The sequence below is a fragment of the Alligator sinensis genome, unplaced genomic scaffold (genome assembly GCF_000455745.1).
Source record: "Alligator sinensis unplaced genomic scaffold, ASM45574v1 scaffold445_2, whole genome shotgun sequence".
NCBI classification, from domain to species: Eukaryota; Metazoa; Chordata; order Crocodylia; family Alligatoridae; genus Alligator; species Alligator sinensis.
In genome coordinates this window covers 628455-651947 of record NW_005842081.1, presented here as the reverse complement: position 1 = coordinate 651947, position 23493 = coordinate 628455, and the positions used below count along the sequence as shown (strand labels likewise).

Genomic DNA, 23493 nt, shown 5'->3' with positions numbered 1-23493 from the left:
TTCATCGCAGCATCAGAATGATCGACAAATTTGTGGTCAGAAAGGGTTTTTATTCTATTAAATTAAACTAACAAAGAATAGATTTTTTTTTTCTTTTTCTTTTTGGAGAGGGGTTGTTGGTTTTCCCTGTCCCCCAGTAGTCCGAGTCATGGTCTTTTTTTGTAAGATCTTGTAAGTGTATATTAACTAATTTTCCTGGCATTTCTGCATCAGGATGTTGGCCATACCCTTGTCTTCCCCTTGTTTCTTTCTGCAGCATGTTGGAGTATTCTTGGTGTTTGGGTATTATTCCTTGTAGCTGTAGATGAACATTTTTAAGTTTTATTTGGGGTACTCCTTGGGTCAGCTGTTGCTTATTACTGCAGGAGACTGGATTTAGTGGCCTCCATGGCCTTTTTCAATCCTTTTGTTCCTGTTTTCTGACCTCTGGCATCTTGAAATGAGTCTGCATCTCCAACAGCATTATAAAATTTTAGGCTTTTGATGGACTTGTCTTCCACAAAGGCTTGAATCTTTTAATGAGTTAAAGAGACTAATACAGGAATATATTCCTTCTTGTTCAAAGATATTTTTTTTGTTTGTTTGAAAGTACTTAAATGCAGCATTGCGATTATAGTTTTATCAGGCAAAAAATAGCCAGGTTAGGCTTATTACATATACTATTATATATAGCCAACTGCATCACTTCATTGTACCTTTTGCATCTTGCACTAGTTACTACTGTAACTTTGAACTGTGCCTGACTAGATAAATTAACAGGTGATGAATCTCTTCCCTTCCACTCCAAGTGGATGGGTATATTTGGAGAGCGGGGGTGGGATTGTTGCTTCTTCCTCTAATCCCCACCCATTGTTTAAACTGTAGAGTGTATATGGCTTTTTGCTGTCAAGATCCCTAAGTTTTTAGGGAAATCCACAATCTGTCCCTGCTTTCTTAGCTGCAGATAGCCAAGGCCTTCCATCTTGGGGTATCTTTTTCCAATGCAGCGCATATTGGTTAGATGCTCATCAGAGACCAAGAGCTAGACTTATTTTTCACTCTCAGAGTAGTTTACAGTTGCTGCACAAACTAGTCACGTAACTAAAGGTGGGACTGAATTGTAGTATTTTATTTTAGTTAAAAGAGTGTATTATGAGATTTTTCCCAGTCCTACATCAGAGTAAGCAATTACATTACTGATTTAAGTGCTTGTTCTAAACTAGTAGATGGATCAAGAAGATGAATGTGTTTGCATCCCTCCTGTGGGGAATAAACATGTTTCTGTTACTTGGAAGGAAAAATGCCAGTATGTTGATAGCAAATTCTTTAATGACGTGGAAAATGATAGTAAACTGATTAATTTACATCTGTACTTCAGAAAGTAAGTGTGGCAGCTGTGACTTGTGTAATGTGGTAAAATAAAAATCCTGTCATGAGTGTGTCAACCTAGGCATCTTAAATTTTAGTTTGACAGGCAAGAACGTGACTAATTCCTTACTTGTATTAAAAAATCCACTGGGAGTAGAGGGGAAGAAATGATGGTGGCTTGAAATTACTGGTAATGCAGATCTCATTTCTGATGCCGCTTTCCAAAAATGAACCAGAAATGTGAGGACCTAATCCCTATCGGTGTTGAAATTAACCAATATATTTGTTTTCCTGTAAACTCTTGGGAGCTTAAACTGGGAGATGCTGGATTTTATAGAGGCATTAGTAGTGACTATAGCTTCCTTTAAATTCTTTCTTTTACCTTTTTAATGTTTAGTTTCCAAATATGCTTTTCAGGGGGTAATGGGAAATTATTTAATACAGAAAGTGTCCTAGACACTAACATAAATTGCTGTATAAAATTGTAGCCCTGAGTGACTCTTCCATCATACTCCTCCTCTTTATTTGAAGAGCAAACCCTGCTTGCTGGAGGGTAGGGGCTTTCTTGAATCATCTTTCTGTGCAGAACTTCCTCTTTCTCTTGCTGCTGTACCTTGATTCCTTACACTCCCTTGTCACTTGTTCTTGCCCAACATTGGCTGTGTTCTCCCATCCTTTCTATAACCTTAAATCATTCCTCTTGTGGCTGACTCCTGTCGCACTATACAGTCCTACCAATAATTTTACTCTTGTGCCTTCTCAGAGTATGACTTGCATCTACCTACAGTTTCCAACTTTCCCTGTGTTGCTACTTTTTGCTGATTTTTTTTTTTTTTTTTCAGTACCTTTTCCATGTCATTCAATCAGCTGTGTTCCATACTTGCCTGTGCAGCAGCTTCTGTTGTCCCATTCACCCAGTTAATGTGGAGCTCCACGTTCACTTTAGATTGTTTTTAGAACACGTGCCTTTTCAATTGCAACATGTGCCTCTGAGATGGACAAACTTATTTTATAGAAGCACTTTGGTGCATCCTGGTGCTAAATGTACAAACACAATGAAATACTAGCGTTTCCTGTCCTAAAGAACATATCATTGGGTATCCTTTAAACTAGCATTCTGACCTTAAAACAAAAGCAGGGCAGGGTGGCTCCTTTAAAGAGTAGCTGGTTTGAAGAGGGATTTGATTCTGTAAGCGGCGTTCTGTTTTGACTGACGTAGCTTGTTGCCTACAAAAGCTTATGCCTCTGTGGTTGGGGGTGTGTGTGTGTGTGTGTGTATTATGGATCAGGTATTAGACTAAAGCACTTCTTGTTAGAGCACTTTATTGAATATCTGTGCCAGATCCCATAAAAGGCTAACTTAGTGGGGGATGGGGAGTTTGGAGGGAAGGCATCTAGGATCTCTTAACCCAGTATTCCGAGCCTCAGTGTGCTGCTGCCTGGCTGGAATTGTGCAGGGAGATGGAGCCCAGACCCCTTTCCTCTGCAGCCTGCCCCGGCCCTGCAATGTGCTGCTGCCTGCCTGGGGGGCTGCAGAGGAAAAGGGTCAGGGCTTTGTCTCCCCACCACAGTTTTGGCCAGGGGGGTCTGGTTGCAGCTTTCAAGAGGCTGGGATTGGGGGGAGCCCCTGTGCTGCCTGAACTCCTGCCTGCCCCCAAGACCTGACCAAGAAATCTGGGGGGGCACGTGACACCCTGTCCCTGGCTGAGCATTTTGGCAGCTGAAGCATGAGATTGCTTGGCCTAGCTGGTGGGGGGGGCAAGGACTTGGGATAGAGAGAGGTTGCTCTGGCAGACTTCTGGGAGACATGCAGGAGCACCCCCTTCCTGCTGGCCATGTTCAGTGTGGGCAGGCTCTGACACCCCCACTCCCCCTGCCTCCACCCCAGCCAAATAGCAAACATTTGTTTAGTTCACTCCCTCTCTAACTTGTAGCACTTTTTAAGTAAAGTGTGATGGTTGGAACAGTTCTGCCAGGGGCTTTTGAACATTTGTACACAGCCTTATCTTTTGCCTGACTTAACTGGCACTGCTAATTTGCCTTCTCATTCCAGTTTTGACTGTAGCTTCAGATTGTTCTAGTATCAGGGTGGGCAAAATATGGTCCATGGGCCAGATCCAGCCTATGAGACTGTTCTATCTGGCCTACTGGGCCCCTCCAAAAGACAATGATTATTGGCTTGTGGTGACACATCTGAAAGTTGGCAGGAGGCATGGGATTTTAGGGGTTGTGCACCATCAGACCAGGCCAGCTCTGTACCTCCACCTCTGTGGGGCTCCTGGCACTCCAGCTGAAGGTGGTGTGTGCCAGTGGGCTGGGCTGGCTTTGTGTTGCCACATGTAGCTCTCAAGACTCAGCTGGAGCCATGTGCCACTGTGGGGCTCTGCCTGCCACCTGCAGGCCGTGAGCGCCCTGAGTGCTTGCCATCTGCTACTGCTGCTGGCAGCAGGCACTGTGTGCCGTGGAGTGGGGTGTGGTGTGGTGAGGCACACACCCTCACTACCCACATCCCTTCACAACCCCCATCTCACACACACACACCTACAATCCCTCCCCCAATACAAAGAGTAAGACTTTATTTTGAGCTATTATGTAATTGCCTCTATGCAAGCACATGTAAATTGGGACAGAAATATTAGTCTGCCCTCAGAATGAAACTGGAATGCAACTAAAATGCAGAAAACCTACATTCTAAAGCCTTGCATGTTTAAATAAAACTACATACGTGGGCTCAGTTAATAAGGACAATTTAATCAAAGCATGCTTGGCATTTAAGACCTCTTATTTAATGTATTTTTAGGGTCTGAAGGGACCTCAGTAGATCATGGGGTCCGATTACCTGCCCCCTGCAGGAAAAAGCACTGATGGAACAAAAGAAATGCCTAACTAGTATATTGGCCTGATTACCTTAGATTTGAGAACTAGTAAATCTAGCTTCTTGTATCCAGTACTTGTTCATAAATTGGAAGAGTAATCTCTCTATTAAGAAAAATACTCTGCTTCTCTCCTATTTCCTCCCCCTCAATATCCAGTCTATTTCTGAACACAGAATAAACTAGTCACTAACCTGAATCAAGCTGCAGAAACTGATGAAGATCTGCAGGTGCAAGAATAGGCTGCAGCTGTCAAGGGCTGGTTTATCAGTTTAACAAATTCTGGTTCCAGGTGCTCAGCCAGTGACTTCTCCCAGTTCCGTGGTTTGGCTCTTTAAGTTCAGCAGCAAACACCATGTTGTAATTTTGATTTACTTTGCATAATCGTAGTAAGTTGAGACTTTTTAATATAGACTGCTTAAAAACGTTATTTTTAAAACATAAACTTATACAATCAATTTCAAATTTTAAACCTGAATAACTTTTTTTTGCCCACCCTGAAACATCAGTTAAAATGGGATGAGCAAACCTATGGCTTGCTGGGTGGGCTGTCCATGGCAATTCAGTGGTAAGGGGAATGAGTGGTGGGAGAAGCAGCATTTAGGTTGGTGGCAGGGAAGTGCTGGAGTGAGTTTGGAGTGAGTTCTTGCTCTTAAAACTTTGCTTAACCCTGAGTTTGAAAAATGTTTGTTAGTGTAAGGCTGGGAGAGAGGTGGGTTGCTTTATCTGGTTTCTTTTTCCCATCATCTGCTTCCCATGCTCAGTATTTCTTTTTTGCCAACTTAACTGAAAACTGATTCTGCCCAACTGATGCTTTTGATTTTGATGCTTGTTCTAATGGCTATCCAGAGTAGGGGTTGGCATCCTTTTCAGGCTATGTGAGCTGGAGGCAGACCAGCATGCAGACGCTTTTCCTTGCAGCAGCAGAGGGAGAGTGTCTACAGCCAGCACTCTTACCTGTGGCAGTGGAGGCTTTGGCGACAGTTGCTTTCCACTGCCATCATGGGAACAATAGCACCAGCTGCAGACATTCTCCTTATGCTGCAGCAGGGAAAAGTTGGGTGCTTTCCCTGTGCAGCCACTGGAAAAGTAATGGTGGCAGCTGAGTCCTAATGCCCAATCTCCTCTGATCTGAACTGGATCAATCCAGCAGCTGAAGCCCTACATCCATGGGTTGGATCAAATGGCTCCGCAGGCTAAATACGGCCCATGGGCTGTAGCTTGCCCACCCCTGACAGAGCACCTTTATCTGCAAGAGTAAGTTGGCAGACAGGAGGATACTGGAATGGATGCTTTCCTTCCAGTCTCTCATAATGGTCATCCTACCTCTCCAGCAGTCTTGTGTCAGTGGAGAAGACTCGCTCCCTGGCGCAGTCTATTTTTAAAGTTGCCAGACTATTGTTTAGAGGGTTGGTGGTTTAAAGCAGACACACCATTTTCCTTCACTCTCTGCTCTCCAACTTCCACCAACCAATGGTCACCTCCAAGAAAAAATGGAATTTCTTATTGCTGTCCAAAATGAAAAGCTAGCTTTATCTTATTATTTTTTTTTCTCGCGTCCTTTTTAGTCCCAGTCAAGGAAGGGCCCTGGCTTATCAGGTACTGCAGTAACAAGCGGTAGTCCCTGCTCCTGAAGAGTTCGCCTATGGGCTTTGCTTTTATAGAATCAGTTTTAAAGAAGTATTGGTTGTAGCCATGTTGGTCTAAGGACATAGGCAGACACAGTTCTTTGGGTAAATCTGATATCTTTTATTAGAGCAACTCAAATATCTGGAAAAATTCTTTTTTTGCAAGCTTTTTGGGTACAAATACCCTTCATCAGTTTTACAGGGTGAAGTTCTGCACAGGAACAGAGGTGGATTTTGTTTCCTTTTATGTGGAGTTGTAAGTCCATCAACACTGACGACCTTTCAGAATTTGAGACCAACTTAAAACTGGGACCATGTGATGCAGCTACACATTCGAAACATTAAACAGTAAGAATGTGCAAGACTCGCTGAAACTATTGTAAGCTTAGTCACGTGTAGAGTTAAATTGCATGAAAAAAAGCAAATTGGCTACAACTACCTAGGAGTGTGGTGGTAAAAGGCAAAATGAGAAATACACTCAGTTCAACTCTGTTTTTCTTGGAAGACATTCTTGAATGGCAGTATATTACTTCAAATATGTCTGCAAAGGAATTTCAAATTTAATTCAGTGGAAAATAAAATGAGGAGGAGGAAATTAATATTATTATAAAGAAGAGAATTTTAAAGTGTGTAAAGAGAGAGGGCCATTCGTACAAATGAAATTAGTATAATTATCTGGTAACAAATTTAAAAACTGGCTCATCAGCAAAGCTTTTATTTAAAACAATTTTTGGGGTTATACAGATGAACCTTACGCTTCAGGCAGAAGTTACAAAAGGGTGTGGAGTTGTGGTTGCATTTCCAACCCTAACTTTGGCATTTCCTGACTGACTGTTTTGCCATTGAGCCTCTAGTGCATTAAACACAAATGAAGTTACTTGCTTTGCCTTTGTTATGGTGTAACTGAAATAGAAATGTAGGCTACTTAGCTCAGCTGAATGTGTTTTTTATTAAAGTCAGAGTAGTTAAAATAAACTTGGAAAGGGGAAATATCCTTAACTATGTTACAAATAACATCTGGGATTAACATGGAAAGTGCCCAACCTTCAACACTTCAGCTGCTTTCTTACTCTGCCCAAGGGGATTGAAATGCAGTGTAAAGTGGTCAGCTTTGTTTTCTGGTTTTTGTATTCTAGCATGAGGTTGTGATGTTTAGGATTGCATACAGTACAGATTTACTCTTTTGAATTGACACCCCTATTTCTATTAGGCTTTTAATTACAAGATCTAGACTTTGGGCTGTGCAGAGTCCTTCTTTAAAAAGATCTGAAAACTAAGAATGTTCCCTCTTTCCTGAGTTAATTTAAAGCTTTTTTGAAAGTTTACTTAGTTTAGTAGCAAACTGCAGATGTTTAGTCTCGATTTGAGAGCATGCTTGGGCCACAAAAGGGAACTGTCTTGTCTATTCTGTGCTGCATCTTCTATCAGTTTAGTGCACTTTCAAGATAGATGATACAGCAGAATGTGTGTGTGTTTGCTATTGCACATCATCCTGTAGAGTATTTTCTTACATGACCAGTCCTAGATTCATAATTTTGCTTTCTTTTGTTAACTTTTTGTTATCTGTAGCATACAGGTCTGGGGGGAATTTTATGTCTGCCAGAAAAAACACAAGCGCACGCAAAAATAACTTAAGAACTACCATATTCATAGCCAGACCTCCTTGCAGAACTTCTGGTTTCTGTCTTTGTGGATGCTTTGGCAAATCCATTTAAATTGAGCAGTGCTACCCTAGAAAGGGGCTGGGGAGGGGAGAGGGAACTTGGCTTGCTTTTAAAAAAACCAAACCTATACATAATTTCAAATTATAGTATTGGTTTTACTTTGAAAAATTAGGCCAGTAAAACTGGTGTATTTGCTGTATTGTTGGCAATATTCTCTGTATATAGAAAGTTTATTTTGGAAATATTCTAGTGTCTTAATTAACAAATTCACTAAAACCTTTTTCCATTCATGAATCCAAGGGCCTTAACCTTTGGAGGGCAAATAGTTTTAATGCTTTTAAATTTCTTTCTGTCCTTTTTTGTTTCTTATTGTAGAGTAGCTCTCCTAGTCTCGCATCACCTGTGAGCAAGGATTGCTTGAAGCTGATTTTTAGCTCTCCACAAGGTTGTGACATACCTTACAGCGAACACTTCTTACCTGGCCTCAGGCTTCAAACAGGCAAATTCCACACTTGGAATAAGAAAGAAACATTTCCCAGACAGATTGATTTAAGTGAACAAATAGGTTGTTTGAAGCTGTTTCAGGAGTTTGGTATGTTAGAGTAAGGCTGGGGGGAGGTGGATTAATGTAGAGCGCATGTGAGTTAATCAAAGGGGCTTGGTAAAAGAAGTTGATTTACCAGTTGGACTTTTTTCACCCATGTCCTCTGTTTACTATTACCATGACAGTCCATTGAGCTGTCTGCAATGATGTGTAGCTTGTTTTCTTGAAAAGATGCATCTGATTTGGAATAATTGCTATGGGCAGGATGAACTAGTTTTTGCTACCCTCCCTTCATTTTTTTTGTTTTCTTCTGTAACTTTCTGAAGGTCTGTACAAGCTGCAGGGTGGGGGGGGAGGGACTAAAAGAACAAGGGGTCAAAAAAAATCAACAGAAGTTGCTTGTCAAGCAAATTTCATTAGTTTTCCCCCCTTCCTATTCTTAGTCTCTTAATACAGAGAGTACTTGCCATAATCTTGATCCCTGGGATACCCTGTTATCAGCTTCTTTCCATGCTGAGAGCTGGCTATTTATTTCGACTTCTCTCCCATCTTCTAACGGGTTCTAATCTAGTGTAAGACTTTACTGCTCACTCTGCCTACTGTTTCTATCCTCTTGTGTTAGACTCTTTTTATTTAGAAGCCTATTTAAAACCCCTCTGGAAAGACTGACTCGGGTTCATCCGCCTGTTCTCATCCCACCCCCATAACTCTTCCAAAGGATTCGAGCGGGTTAGATGTGGCTTGCCCTTACAGAGCTCAGCTGGTTTGCCCTCCTGTCTTGCTGTGCACTCAGTTTTATTTTTAACTTTGTTCTTTGCACTTTCTTTCCTAAATGTCAATTAAAATAGAAATTTAGATGAAGCAAGTGCATCTAGAAAGACACCTTGAAAATGAGACCCATGGCTTTCAAAGAGGGAAGGAAGAGTGCTTGAAATCTTTGTCCGTCTTTCCATTTCTTGTAAACCTTCATCTGTTCAAACCTTTCGGGAAAGCATAGACACCACTTAGTAAGTGATAGGGCATAGATGCAGACTCTGTATGTTGAGGAGGATTTTTTTTTTTTTTTTTTTTATTAAGAACGGGCAACCCAATGAAAATACTAGCTGGCATCAGGTTTTTTTTCCTCTGGATTCTTCCCATTGCTGGATGCAGGGAAGGAGCATCGGGCTACTGCAGCCAGCTGTCTGTGTGTTGGCACTGTGTGCGCCTAGGTCTTCCATCACCAACCTCCAAAAAGTACAGTTGAAACCATGTCCCCACAGAGTTTATTGGTAGTAGAGGTCGCTACACTAGCAAAGTTCGAGGTGCTGAAGGAAGCTAAAACAGCACACCATTATTCCATCAGTATCAGGAAATCATATTCCTAGTCGGTCTCAATTTTGTGTCTTATCAGTGAGATTTAAATAGTCTTAGTGAATTGAGACATCAGGCACTGAAAGATATTCATTGAATGGAACCATTTCTATTAAAGGAGGGGGGGAAAGGGGTGTGCGTGTGGGATTTGGATTAAATAATTCTGCCCCTGTATAACTTTGACCATATTGGCTGTTCTGTCAATTTTAAAGGCTTTCCTCTTTAAAAGTCTTTACAAGTCAAATTCAACAAGTGTAAGTACTTCAGAACGTTAAATTTAAATTTTTTAAATTTAAATTTTAAATCCAAGCCAGTTGCTTTGTTGTCTCTCTGTATAAATGCACTTCAAACGAGTAGCTGCTACCCTAACTCCTCGAGTTCCCAACTAGTAATACTAACTTTCTGCTTTTACCATAATTTATAATATGTGAAATCCTTGCTAGACCAAGCTTGCATGATATTAAAGGATGAGTAGTTCTCTGTCAACTCCTTCCAGTAGGATTGGTGGGAGGGAGTGAATAATAGCCTCGTGTGTGTGTGTGTGTGTGTGTGTGTGTGTGTGTGTGTGTGTGTGTGTGTGTGTGTGTGTGTGTGTGTAATTTTTATATAGATAAAATAAGTAAGACATCCCTATATACCCAGTTTATTTTATATAGATAAAATAAAAACAGGTGGTGACCTTTCTCTTTCTAATATCCTGTTTGCACTATCACTAACAGCGTTTATTAGATTGACCACATCATGAGATGTGATGTATTATGCATAACGATGTCTATAAATCTTAATTTCCAATATGGTTTGGAAATGGGTTCTGTTCCTTCCGCTTTCTAAAATAAACTTCAATTTAACTTAAAATCAGGCAGACTTGTGGTCGTGTGTGGTTTAAAAATTTTTTTTTTCTATATTAATATGAAGTTCCCAGTAGCTTAGAGCATCTGTTTTTATCCTGGTAGTTTGAGAGCAAATTATACCCTTAGGATAGCTGTTTTTCCCTGGCATTTGTCCGCAGGACTGAATAATGAAAAACCTATTAATCCAGTAATTCTAATACAGTCTTCATTAGAAAATGATAATTGAGGATTGACAACTACATAGCTCTGGAGTTTTTTGTAATTAGTCATAGACCAGTGCCAACAAAAATACTGGCAGCCCAGGGAACTGTTTTAAGGTCTGATCTCTTGAGCCAACCTAGGGCTATATTTAAAAAGGGATTTATACCATTGGGGAATCTCATTTAACCCTGTCAGGCCATGAGCTGTTTGAATTAATAAAAGCACATTCTGCTTGCTGTCATGCTATCTCCTCCTTTCCATGTCATTCTTGTGTAACTTTTGGATGCTTCTGAGTCGAGATGCATGAGTTAGAAAATAATGACCTGCTTGATATCTGGGTTGGAATATTGTTTCACATGGCATAAAACATTAATTTGCAAGTCCTTTGTAAGAAATAGGCTTCTACAGTCATGTCTGAAGTGAGACTGGGTTGGCAGACAGCAGGTAAGAGAGAGCATGGTGGCTGTAATTGGAGAAGTTCAGTTTGGTGCGTTACTTCCAACATAACACCCGGATGCCTCAAAAAGCTGGCAAGACAGAATAAAGGCAACTTTGAGTTGGGATTCAGACTGAAGGGGTGACTGGCAGCTTGATTTGTTGAAGTGGAGATAAGAGTTAAAGGGCCCCTAGTTATCCTAATCTGAGGTTTGAATCTTTAGTTTAATCCTCCTTTTTCTGACACTAAAGAGGATCAACACTTCCTGAAGTACCTAAAGAAATCCATAGGCTACTTCTGTATAGTCTCATAAAGGCTTCCAGAAAATGACTTAAATAGGTGTTGCAGTTGGTTAGGCTAAAACCAAGAAATGATGGAAATGAGGCTCTCTTTCAACTCCCTTCTTTCTGTTTTTACTGGTTAATAAATAGTTTGTTGCAACTGGTATTAGGGCTGTAGGTGAACTTCCTTGTATATTCAACAAGCTGTTAGTCTTGCAATGCAAATCTTAAATGCTCTTTCTTTGGTTAAGTTATAGCAATAACATCTCCCTTAGTTTTTGTCCTTACTTATTTGAGGTTGTGAAAAATATATTTCTTCCTTAATTGTAGGAACTTTTATTATACAATAATGACCAAATATGAATTGAGTTCATTTCGAGTCCAGCCCCCAGGGTAGGGGGTTGGACTCAATCTACTGAGGTCCCTTCCGACCCTAAAAATCTACGCATGAGATGTGATGCATTGTGCATTTAAAAAAAAATAAATAAAAGGGAGCCATTGTTAAAAGTTACAGCATATTCTGTTCTAAAATTCTCTTTCCTTAAACAAACAGAGGATAGAATTTGTTTGCAAATAACTCAAAGAAAAATCTTCTAAAGGATGCACTAGATGATTGGAACATATTTTCCGTATGGAAAAAGGAAAGATGGGAAATGACCTGAAATTCCACAAGGTTTATGATGCTTAAAAAATCTATTTGAGATTAATGTTTTCTCCTCTGCTCTTGGAACAGTTTAATTGTTCCTTTTGAAGGCTTAAGCTCATCTGTTTATCACACTGGTAACTTAAAATTGTTAATGGATGCACCTGTCCTGCAAAGTGTTCGTAGCACAGGTATACTTACTAGCTCCAAGTGAGCAAAAATGTCACAGATTGCCTTTCGCATCTGTGAACCTGGTGTTATACGGCTCTTAATCCCTGGAAGAGCCAGTTGTTAATTTGGATGAATCTGAGAGCTCTACTGAAGGGTTTTCAATATCTTTAATCCTCCTCAATAGGGCTTCAGGGATATTATGAATAAGACCATAAAATCCCTGGCAAAACAATATACTTTTTTTCCCCCCCCCCTTACTCCCTCCTCCTTCCACCTAAAGCATTTTTGACACAGTTCTTACAGGACATTATATATGACAGCTTCTTAATCCTTTAAAATAATGTCCTGACTAGGAGGGCCCTTCTGTGCGTGCAGGTAAAGGCAGAGTGGGATCTAATGTACGATCCACACAACTGTGCCTCCTACTATGCCACAAGTGCATGGCAGGAGGCATGATTGAGAGTGTGTGCATTAGATCCCTCATGCCTTTTATTGCTGGTTTAGGTGGAGCAAAATGCTGGGCTCCCCCTACACTAACGAACTCCCATGGTGGGAGCCCCTTCAGTTGAAGGGGCTCACAGCTGTGGGGGTGCCCCATGCACCTGGGAGGTTGGGAGATCATGGCAGCCACAATCCTGCACCCCTGGGGCAGCTGCCTCCCCTCCCACCTGGGTCCTGGCACCCAGTGTCCACAGCTGAGAACTCTGGGTCCCTTGTGCTTCCAGGACCCAGAGGCAGCAGCTGCTGGGGCTGAGAGCCCCCTTGGCTGTGGGCCTCCCAGCCCGGGCTGGGCATGGTGCACCCCTGCAGCTGGGAGCCCAGTCAGCTGATGGGGCTCAAGACACTGCTACATATGTAGGTTAGAGCTGGTTGGTATCCAGCTTTAAAGTTTAGTCCACCTGTTCAGTGCCTAACTATAGCTGATTGGAGCTTTTTATAACATGGTAGCTAGCTTGTACATGTTGCTGGTCTCAAGATAATTGTGCAGTTAACCAGTTGTGTAATACTTGTAACTTGTATAAGGGGAGACGGTGGTTAAATGTTGGAACACTACCTGGATAAGATGTGGACTCGCTGTCCCTGGAAACTTTCAAGAGAAAGTTAGACAGACACTGGACTGGGATGGTTTAGGTGGAGATGATCATGCTGTGGGCAGAGGTCTGAAGTATGTGACTTAATGAGGTTTGTGGTGTTTTTTTTTTTTTTTTTTTCCTCCTGCCCTAGTTTCCTATGATCCTATGACACACACTAGTATTGTAGCCAAACTGCTATGACACAAAGATCTTTTATCAGGTTACCTCTATTGTAGACTACAACCTGAAATTAATTTCCCCAAACTTCAGAATATTTCTACTCTTAATCTACAGTTCACACTTTTTTTAGGGGGTTAATGGTGGCCCATGGTGCCCCCCCGCCCCCCCTTGGCAAAACCCCTCCAAAATAAACTCAATAAGTTCCTTTTCCACTTTATTTCTCAAGGGAAAAAGTAAGGATCCCAGATAAATTTTTGGCTTAAGCTTCATGGATTGGACAATTTCTGCCTCCTGTTTAGAGGGGCTATAGTTTGAAAGCAATACTTATTTTTTTCTCGGCCCTAGGGTGAATGGAGCTTAAGGGAAAAGGTGGCAGTAATCTTCTGGGTCCCCGTCCAGTTGCAGTATTATAAAAAGGTATTGTTACCTCAAGACTTGGACGACCTTAGAAGTTAGAAAACTTGGCTGCTTCTGCAGTTTACATTGGCAGCTGACTCCATCTTGGCAGCAGCAGAGGTGGAGCATACTGTGGTAGGGTGGTGGCATGGACTAGATAGCCATGCTGTAACGGTGAGACAAGCTACTGGGGGGGTGGGAAATGTAGTTAGGACAGCAGGCTGACCGAGGCCACGCGTTCTGGGAGGTGACAGAAGAAATGCAAATTCAGCACTCGGCATCTTCAGGTTGCCCTAACAAGAAAGGTCACTAGGTTCCGGTTACTGAAAATCCAGTTAGTTTGAAGTGCGGAGCAGTTTGAGAGAGGTTCAGAGACAGGTGATGAATATGATTAGAAGCATGATGAGACTTTTTTGTCTGAGGATGGAGTGAAAATATTGGGACTAGTTAGAGGTGGCTAACAAGACGGGGCATCATGGAAGCACATGGAATACTTGGTAAGTGGTATAAACCAAATGCTCATGTATTTTACTTTTTACTGACATAAGAACAAGTTGACTCTTAATCAACCAGTCTGCTTTTTGGGTTCAAGTCTCAGAATAACTCATGGAATTTTCTTCTTTTTAAGATCCTGTTAATGGTATAGGATTAAAAGAAAAAATCACTTTGCATACGTGGTCACATCATTGCTGTGACCAGGGATGGGGGATAATGCCAATGGTGTTGACTTAGTTTGCGGTAGTACGCATATTTGTCCTTTTATCACAACTTTTTATCTTCAGTAGTTGCCTAGGGCTGAAGGTAGTTGATACTTTTCTGAAAGCCAGTGGGTTTCAGCTCATGCTCATCTAATTAATTTTCTGTTCAAGTGCAAGGTATGTAATGACAGTGTTAAAGTGATGTAGCTGTGATGATCCAGAAATTACGCGAGAGGCAAGGATTTCGTAGGTTGATATCTTTTTATTGGACCATGTACTTGGGATAAAGTTAGACAAACTTTTTTGAATTCAAGACATTCTTCCTTGGGCGTTCCTGAGGAAGAATGTCTTGCATTCAAAAACTTATATGTATGTACTACACTAATGATGCATCTAAATCATACAAACTTTTTCTCAGCTACGTAGTTGGTCCAATAAAAGCTATTGCCCTAAGAAATCCTTGCCTAGTGCATGTATGTCATGGACAGATGTGCAGCTATCCTGGAATACGCAGGCTGTTGCTGTTGCGCTCCATATTATTCTATGAGCAAATAGCTTTCTCAGGATTAGCTGTGGACAGACTGTCCGAAAACACTGCCGAACCCTGGTGTAGAGTGCCAAAAGCGCCCTTAGCATCAACTAGTAAGATGTTGGCATGCCAGGGATGGATGGTGGGGGAGCTGTGAAGGACCCAAGCCTTGTTGTGGCAGTGCAGGCCCAGCACCTTCCCCACCGTCCACCCCAAGGCTTGTGTGCATTTGCTGCTGGCCATGAGCCAGGTCGGGGCTCTGCAAACTGGTGCAGCTGCCTGCAGCCTCCCAGCTGCCTGACATGGCCAGCCTGGGCCTGCCACCCACCACGGAGTCCACACTCTGGCATGCGTCCCAGGGGCTGCCAGCCCTTGGACTACAGCAACGCAAGCGTAACTTATACCATGGGGTTTTATTCTGTTTCCTGGAAGCGTAATTATCTGCTGGATCGTGCAATTATCACGGCTTAGGGAAGCAATTTAACAACCAAGGTGTCCTAGCACCCTGGGGTGCCCTGATCTTTTCATGGGTTACACGGAGTGCTATATATAAGGTTAGCACTGTTAGGTGTGCAAACACGATTTGCAAGATAAACTCAGAGATTGCAAATGAAAATTCAGTGTTAAAACTTTGTGCCTTATTATGGTTTTTCTGAGGCCTTTGCAACAGAATATTTTTCTGTCATAAAGAAATGAGTGAAAACTCAAAGTTAGCATTTGATGTTGGGTGCTTTGAGTACAAAAAGGTTGAAAACCACTGGTTTAGGGGTTTGTGTCTTCTACACTTTTACACTAATGTAAATGTGTCATCTTAAGATGAGTTTTGTATGATAGGAAATTTGAAGACTTATAAGATGAAAGCCATACCTGGACTTGCAGTTTACATAATTAGGATACACAGTTCTTGTTTCACCCTTCTCCTCCTTCCTCTCTTCTTTCTCTCTTTTCCCCCCCCCCCCCAAAAAAAAAATGCACCTCGCGGTTTTTGATTGCTTTGTGGGTTTTTTGCGGGGTAGGGGGGTTGTTTTTATGTTTGGTAGTAGTAAGAATTAAGAGTCTGGGTGGCTGTGTAGGTAGTTTAATCAAATGTGGTGTTGAATTTTCTCATACTATTTTTTTAAGAGGGTTTTTCCTTTCTCCCCCCCCAAGTGCTGGCTTGAAATGTCTAATTGAGTAAAAACCAGTATTCATTAACTCTAAACTCTACTTGATTGTTTGCATACTATATTGAACACGTCAACCAAACTGAGGCTTAAATTCTGAGAACATAACGCAGAGAAGTTTTTATATGCAAAACTTAAGGTTGGTACATAGTCACATTCTTACTAGCTCATTCTGTAACCCTTATGAAAATTCTCAGCGTGCGTGTGTACCATCATTCATTTCCTTTTCCTTAAATTTTAAAACATTAATATTAATCTTGGTCCAGATGGGTAATCGCCAGCTCCTGCTTAACTGCTGCTGAACTGTTTAGCAAGTGTTATCCCCCTCTTTTCTGTAGGGTGGTCTTGCAAAAACTTGCACATGCTCATGCCAAGGAACAAGAGGTAAGCAAATCAAACATGAAAAAAAATTATCTGCAAGTCCTGACATAATGATGTCAGAATCTAATGTCTTGACAGTCCTCGTCAGTTTTAAATTGGTGGGTGGTTAGTGAAGAAAACCTAACTAGCGAAAATACCATAGTTGTTCTAGATTTGGATCAAACACTCAAGTATGCCGATCTGATAACCCTGATTAACTCTGAACAGCAAAATTTGAATATGTGTATGCACACAAATAGAGAAAGGAGACTGACAACATTAAAGGGTTTTATTTCATGTTGTATATAATCTGTACTTTATTCATTCAAACCATGCATCCTCTTTAGCAGTAACTGAGGCAATAAGGATATTTCACCTTTTGATGCGTAGGTTAAATTTTAGAAGAGACGCTGGCAAAGATTTTCCTTCCTGTGAAGGAAGACAGGATGGTGTTTTGGTTTTGCACTCCTGTATAAACGGAGCAGCAGGGCTTTTAGGAAGCGTGCAAGTGTGTATCTTCTTTATAAATCTACCTACTTTATCCCCAGTTAAAATTGGGACTGGGTTGAGGTACTGAAAGGAAAAGCAGTGTTTTGCATTCCATCAATTTTGAGAACAGATTTCTTTGGAGATATAGTAAAAGTAATACATGCTATCATATAAGATCATATTTGCAGGATGTTCTTCTAGGTGACGGGTTTAGAGATAATCCGATATTAATTGTATTAATGGTAATACCTTACAAGTTTTAGGCAGGTTTAACTTGGGTCACGTACCCAAATAACCTCTGTCTATTAACAGTTATTTAAGAAGCTGATTAGTAGTGTGAAAAATACATTGGAATGTTTCAGATCTAATGCTTGTTAGTAATAGGAAATATTCAAAAAGATTACTTATTGCCAGACCATCCCTTGGAATAAACCTTCTTTTTTTTTCCTACTGTATTTGAATTTTGAGTGCATCCTTTAAATGAAAGCAAAACTTTGCTCATCTCCCTAGCTCTCCCAGTTAGACTGTGTCTCTGCATTGCAAAGCTTTCCAAGTGGAAAATACTGGCTGTGGTTACTTCACATATGACTAGGATCCCTATAAATATGCTTGTAAGCGTGTAATTCTACATTTCAGCATTGGGTAAAAGCAAGTGCAGTAGTTCTCCCTGGTGCTTCATTGAGTATAAAGTGGATAAATCTGACTTGTTAGCCGGGCATGGAAGAGCGCTCCTTTGATGGCAGAATGCTGAGGGATTATTGGTGACGTCAAGGTAGAATTGGGTTTGAAAGAGGAGAGGCTGCTTCAAGCCCCAATGTAGTATTTGGAAGAAGATAGACCAGGGCTGTCGAACTGGAGGCCCACGGGCCTTGAACAGCTGCACAGTGGCAAATTTGGACAACCCTGAGCTAGAAAAATAAATGTGTGATTTGGGAGGGGGCAATCTTGGAAGTACAGGGAATGAGAGGTGGGGTTAAAGGCAGTGATGGATTATAAAGTATGTTTCCTGAAACCTATTTAGATAGAGGGCAACTGATGACTGACATGCTTACAGACTGCCCCGTGTTTTTGGCCTTCAAAAAAAAAAAAAAAAATCTTTTAACTAGGCCCACCAGAGGTGCACGTTTTCTCAGAATTACTTGATCCATGAAAACCTTAAGCTGTTTTGATCTTTCGTACTGAAAAACGTAATTCTACATTAATTCTTTCCCTTGTTATTTCACTTACTGTGTCTTTCATATCCGGAGAATGCCTGGTCCCTTTTTGCCTGCTGTCTGTTTTGAATAGAGTATAAAGCAGGGGCGGGCAATTATTTTGGGCGGAGGGCCGCTTGCTGAGGTTTTTGTCAAACCATTGAGGGTCACATGATAGGCAGCCAGGGGCAGATAAATACTTATTTTCTAAAATTTTTTTTTTTTTTTAGGGGCCCTGTGGGCCGGCTGGAACGGCCTGGCGGACTTTATCCAGTCCGTAGGCTGCATTTTGCCCACCCCTGGTGTAAAGGCTGCTGTTACAGACTCTTTAATGTTATAAGAAGAGAGAGAAGTAATTGCGATAAACAAAATTACCGAAAGATTTACCCTTTTGGATAGTGAATCTAATCATCAGTGATCAATATATTTATATTAAGAACCATACTTTAAGAAAACTGTGCAGTGCTTAATGCAAGGTCAAAATAAAAACTAGACTTTTTAAGAACAATGCTTTATACCTCTGGCTGTATGCAAGAGGTCCTTGGGTATGAGCCCAGCTATTTCTGCATAATGAATTTTTAATACAACTAGAACTAAACTCGATTCTCTCTGTTCTGTTCCCCTTTCTCCCTAGTTTTACAGAAAAGCAGACATGATACACTGAAGGCCTTTGGAAATGCATGTTGGCAGTAAGATGGAAGTATAAATCTTGAGACTTAAAACCAGAAATGGCTCAAGAGTGTTGAGACGGGACGCAGAAGAGCCTCTGATGCTTGTCAGTGTAAGCAGTGGAAAAGGGACAACTACCATGGTAACACTAATAACGGAAAAGCTGCAGAACCAGAGCTTGGATGACCTGACGTGTAAAACATACAATATTAATCTGGTAAGGCTATCCTCAAATAGTGTTTCACTGTGTTGAAGTAAAGGATAGCAATATGCAGCCCTTACAGAAACAGACGCATCAAAATCAAGAATATAGAGCAGCCAGAAGGAACAAGTTTAAAATTATTTTTTGGAGAAGGGGCAAGTGGTTCCCGAGTGAAGCGTAGCATGTCTGACACAGGTACTCAAGCATAGTATTTTTAGACTTTTTTTATGGGAAGTGCATATTTGGAATTGGCACTATAAAAGGAGACGTGTATTGATTAGTCATTTTTGTTATTTAAGTGTGCTAAGAGTTCTACAAACTTCCCCTGCACACCATGAGTCTTGGTCATTTTCTTTAAAAACATTATCTAGCAGTTATAGAAGGTAGCTTAAGAAGCAGATATCTAGTTTTGACACCATTCACTTCCTGTGGGCAAAGTTGGTGGGTTGTTTTGTTTTGTTTTGTGGTCTTTTTTTTTTTTTTTTTTTTTTTTTTTGTTAGTGAATACTAGATTGGTGTGCGCACACCAAAAAAAAAAGAAAACAGACTAGTTTTTTAGCTTATGACTACAGATAGACTGGAAGTTGATGCTCCTGAATCTCAATTTTGTGTTCAAATAATAGACTGGTTACATTCAGTGCATAGGACAGGGAGGATTGATCATCTAATCAGCAGCTGTTTGACATCTGGTTTTATCATCACTGTTCAATCTTGGCCCCATTTCTTACTTGAATATGTCATTCAAACACTGCTCTGAAGATGGAATTAATTCCTCACGGGCTTTTCTGTGGCAATTGTCATTGCATTATCCCAGTGCTACACAAACAGTGCTTCATAACCCCTTTATGATATAAGGGGATTATGATAAAATGTCCACTTTAAGTTGACTAGAACCTTTCTGTCTAAGAATCATAGAAAATAGGAACATGGAGGGTTGTGATTAACTGGAAAGTGTTTTGAAGTTATCTAGTACCTTGCATTACATGGGACGGAAGCAGGGGCAACATCCCTTTATTCAGAATAACACTCAGCTGCCTTTTTCATGAGACTTCATCTTCTTTCATTTCGTTGCTTTGTTTGCCATCTTTCTTGGGATCCTGCATTTGTCTTTATTCCACAGCCTATGTTCAAACCATGTCAGTGCCATGTAATGAAAGAGGCGGCAGTTTCATAGGCAGCCTTAGTTTTTTGTGTTGTGACATTGGAGCTTGTCTTCAGGGTGGATGATTTAAATCAAGTCTACTTCTAAATCTGATTTTTTTTTTTTTTTTTTTTTTTAAATCAACAAGCCAAAACCTCCATTTTAAAATAATTGATTGTAAACCTCATTGCATATTGTGTTTCCTAAAAAAAAAGGATATTTTCATGTGTTGATATATAACAATTTAAATATGTTAACTTACAACTAAATATACTTATTACAGTGGATTTGGTACATAATGTTTCTTAGTTACACAAACGAGATATATATTTTAAATAAACGTCTATATAGCTTAGCATATTTGGATTGTTAAAAAAACTACCTTTTTAGTATGCCATAATGGTGAAACTGTTTCTTAATCTCTAGATTAACTCTTTTGCTTGTATTTGTATCCAGCTGCAATAAGATGGCAACTTGAATTTAAGTAGACACACAGAGCCAGCACTTCAAATTTTATTTAACAAAGCTTTAATGTTTTTGGTTATAGAACCCCCCCCTCTTTTTAATCAAAACATGGTGCACATTTTACAGCCAACTAACTTATTATTACAGTTAACATTAGTGTTTAATATTAGAAATATGAAGTGAGTTTAGTGAATTAAACCAATTATGTCAGTCACCTGGAGGAAGTTCTTCCTTGGTGAATTCTTTGGGGGGGGGGTTTAAGCTAGGCATTTTAGAAAAATTTTACCCACTTTATTTCAAGTTTTTAGAAGTTATAAACTTCATCCTCATTCACTTTTTTTTTTTTTTTTAAACTCCCAGTCATTTTTTCTCAGCTTTGAATGCAGAATTTCTAGAAAATATTCCCAAATGAGGGTCTTTTTTGCAGCCTGCTGCCATGGCAGGTTTTCCTCCAGTTTCTAGGTGTTGAAATCAAGACTAATCTATGCTCCACAGAACACTGTTCCTCCTTTTTCCTGTTATGTCTTGAGCCAACATCATTGGTCTTCTTATGCGCGTTCGCTCTTACTCTCTCGTGCGCTGTCTCTTCACGCGCACAAGAAACTAATGAATGAAGACTTTCTCCCTGTGACGTAACTCAGCTTGGCAGAATTCAATTTTTACTTTTAACAGTTTCAACGGGTAATATTGGTGTTTGTTTTTATATCAATTTTAAGTTTTCAGGATTGTGCAAAATTAGGGGACAGACAATTTATTACAGACAGTAGTGTTAAAAGCTTTATAAAATCGTATGTCAAAATATAAAGAGTTAATATCCATAAATCATACCTGCTTTAAATCATTCTGTTCAGTTGTTGGTACTTCTTCCTTTGTTGCCAGTCCCCTAGGTTTCTGGGAGTTGCAGTCCAGACCATAGTCAGCACAGTTCTGCAGGACTGTTCCCCCTGTTATCACATGCTCCATCAATTTTCTCATGTCTCCTTCTATACATTTTGATTTATTCATGGAACTATTTTTTTTGTCCATCTGAGTGTGAGGTGAATTCAACATTTTCATCAGTGTTTACCAATAAAAATTGAATCCTGCCAAGACATAACCCACAATGCCTCCTCCTCCCTCTCTCTTTTCTACCCCCCCCCCCATCCATGATTTTTCTGATGCTTTGAGGGCTGCATTCGATCCAAATAATATTTAGTGTTACAAATTGAATTCATCTGACAAGTCTTGTGTGTGTTGCACAATAACTTTTTTGGTTTCATAGGGAAATCATCTAACACACTTGAATTGTCTCGAAATAAGCGGAGTCTGGACAAAGTTCCAGCAACAATATGGTGATCCAGTTTGGGTTCACAACTTTGGATTTGTTTTAATCAACTTCTAGTTAACAGAGTAGAAATGAGAGCCATTAAGGTGGGAATTGGGTAGAGAGACAGGGAGGTCATTCCACATATTTTTTTTCCAGGCTACCCTACATATGAAGACCTTCACCAATATGTGGATTTCTATGAGACCTGTGCAATCACGATTTGAGTAGGTCTCCGCCCATAGGACAGCTGCTTGAATCTCTTGGAAGAAGTACTGGCCATAGCTGCTTTCATAAGTATTCCTCTATACTTCCCAGGGCAGGGTGACACCTTTACAGACTAACACATTCGGAAGCAAGGCCTTTTGTATGCTGTTACTTCATTGGATGCTATGACCAGACTTGCGGAGGGCCAGCGTGTTGCACAGAAAGGAATAGAGAGAGTTAGCTGGGATTGCCTGAAGTTGGGGAGAAGGCTGGGTAGAGTTGTACTTCATAGACTCATTCAGAGATGTATAAATCTTTCACAAACAACAGCTCATTAAGCTGAATTCATCTGTAAGGTGCTGCTCTACCCGGCCTTCTGCCAGAAGGGAATACATTTATTTAAATACAAAGGGGAGGGAAGGAGGGAGGCAAAGAAGAGTTAAGGGGATCAAAGAGGATAAATAAAACACTTGTCCCATTGAGGGACATGGATGTTAATATGTTGTATATCTGTTTACTTCCTGGTAAAGGCACTGCAGTCGATTAGCAGAATGGTGCTCTTCTGAGCAGATGCCAGGTGTTTGGCCAGAGTGATTTATGACTAGAGTAGAAAGAAGGGACTGATCTGTATACACAAAGCTAGTGGATGCTCAAGAACTGTGGAAATGAAGGAGCATCTTCCAAATGATCAAACAGCAGGGCTGGAGTCTAAGTGCAAAGAACTGGATGTTGATGAGAGGAATACTTGTTGGTGGAGTGGATGATTTCCAGTAGCTGAGAAGTTTGTGGACTTGAGGACCAAAGGAGAGCTTCATTAGAGTGGCATGTTCAGGCTTTTCACAAAGGAAGCTCCAGGGAACTAGGAATCTTGCCGTTGCCCCAGTGTTGTGGGCTTGATCTCTGGAGCAATAAACGAGACTTCCCAATCTCTGGCTGACCATGGAAAAGGTCTGTTCAGTATTTCAGTGCACAGATTGTGCAGTTTCCATTGACTGAGGGTATGGCTACTTCCCTCTGTACACTGAAGAGGCGGGCTGTTTGGTGGCTCCATGTACATGAAGATTCATGATTCTTACCCTTTTTGTAAGCCTGGATTCTTGCTGTCTCCAGAGAACGAGGTTTCATGCTTTGTTAAAGAACTAGGTTTTGAATACATCAGCAGATAAAATATTTTTATTCTACGGTTTCTTATGGCTTGCTTATCGCACATACAGAAAAACCTCTTCAATATTATGTTAGATCCTCTTCAAATCCTACCCCCTCCCCGCAAAAAATATATTTTTGCATTGCTGTATCTTAAATATGAGCTTGAGGTTCAAAGTGTTAAAGCGACCAGTTACACTTCATGTTGCTAAAGAGCAAAAATGCTTCATATAGACCAGGGATGTTTACTTAAAACTAAACTTGTATTTGGAAAGGAAGTCTCTGAACAA

At 40.6% G+C, this 23493-nt stretch overlaps 1 protein-coding gene across 5 annotated transcripts in view; it reads left to right on the top strand.

Moving 5' to 3' along the window:
- The window catches only part of FAM53A (family with sequence similarity 53 member A), a 91254-nt gene that overhangs the window by 5994 nt on the left and 61767 nt on the right, over positions 1 to 23493 (top strand). For all 5 annotated transcript variants that reach the window (XM_025204441.1, XM_025204442.1, XM_025204440.1 and 2 more), the window contains one exon: positions 18708 to 18959. In XM_025204441.1, coding sequence (XP_025060226.1) covers positions 18843 to 18959 — 117 coding nt within the window. In that variant the 5' untranslated portion in view covers positions 18708 to 18842. The remainder of the gene's footprint in view (positions 1 to 18707; positions 18960 to 23493) is intronic.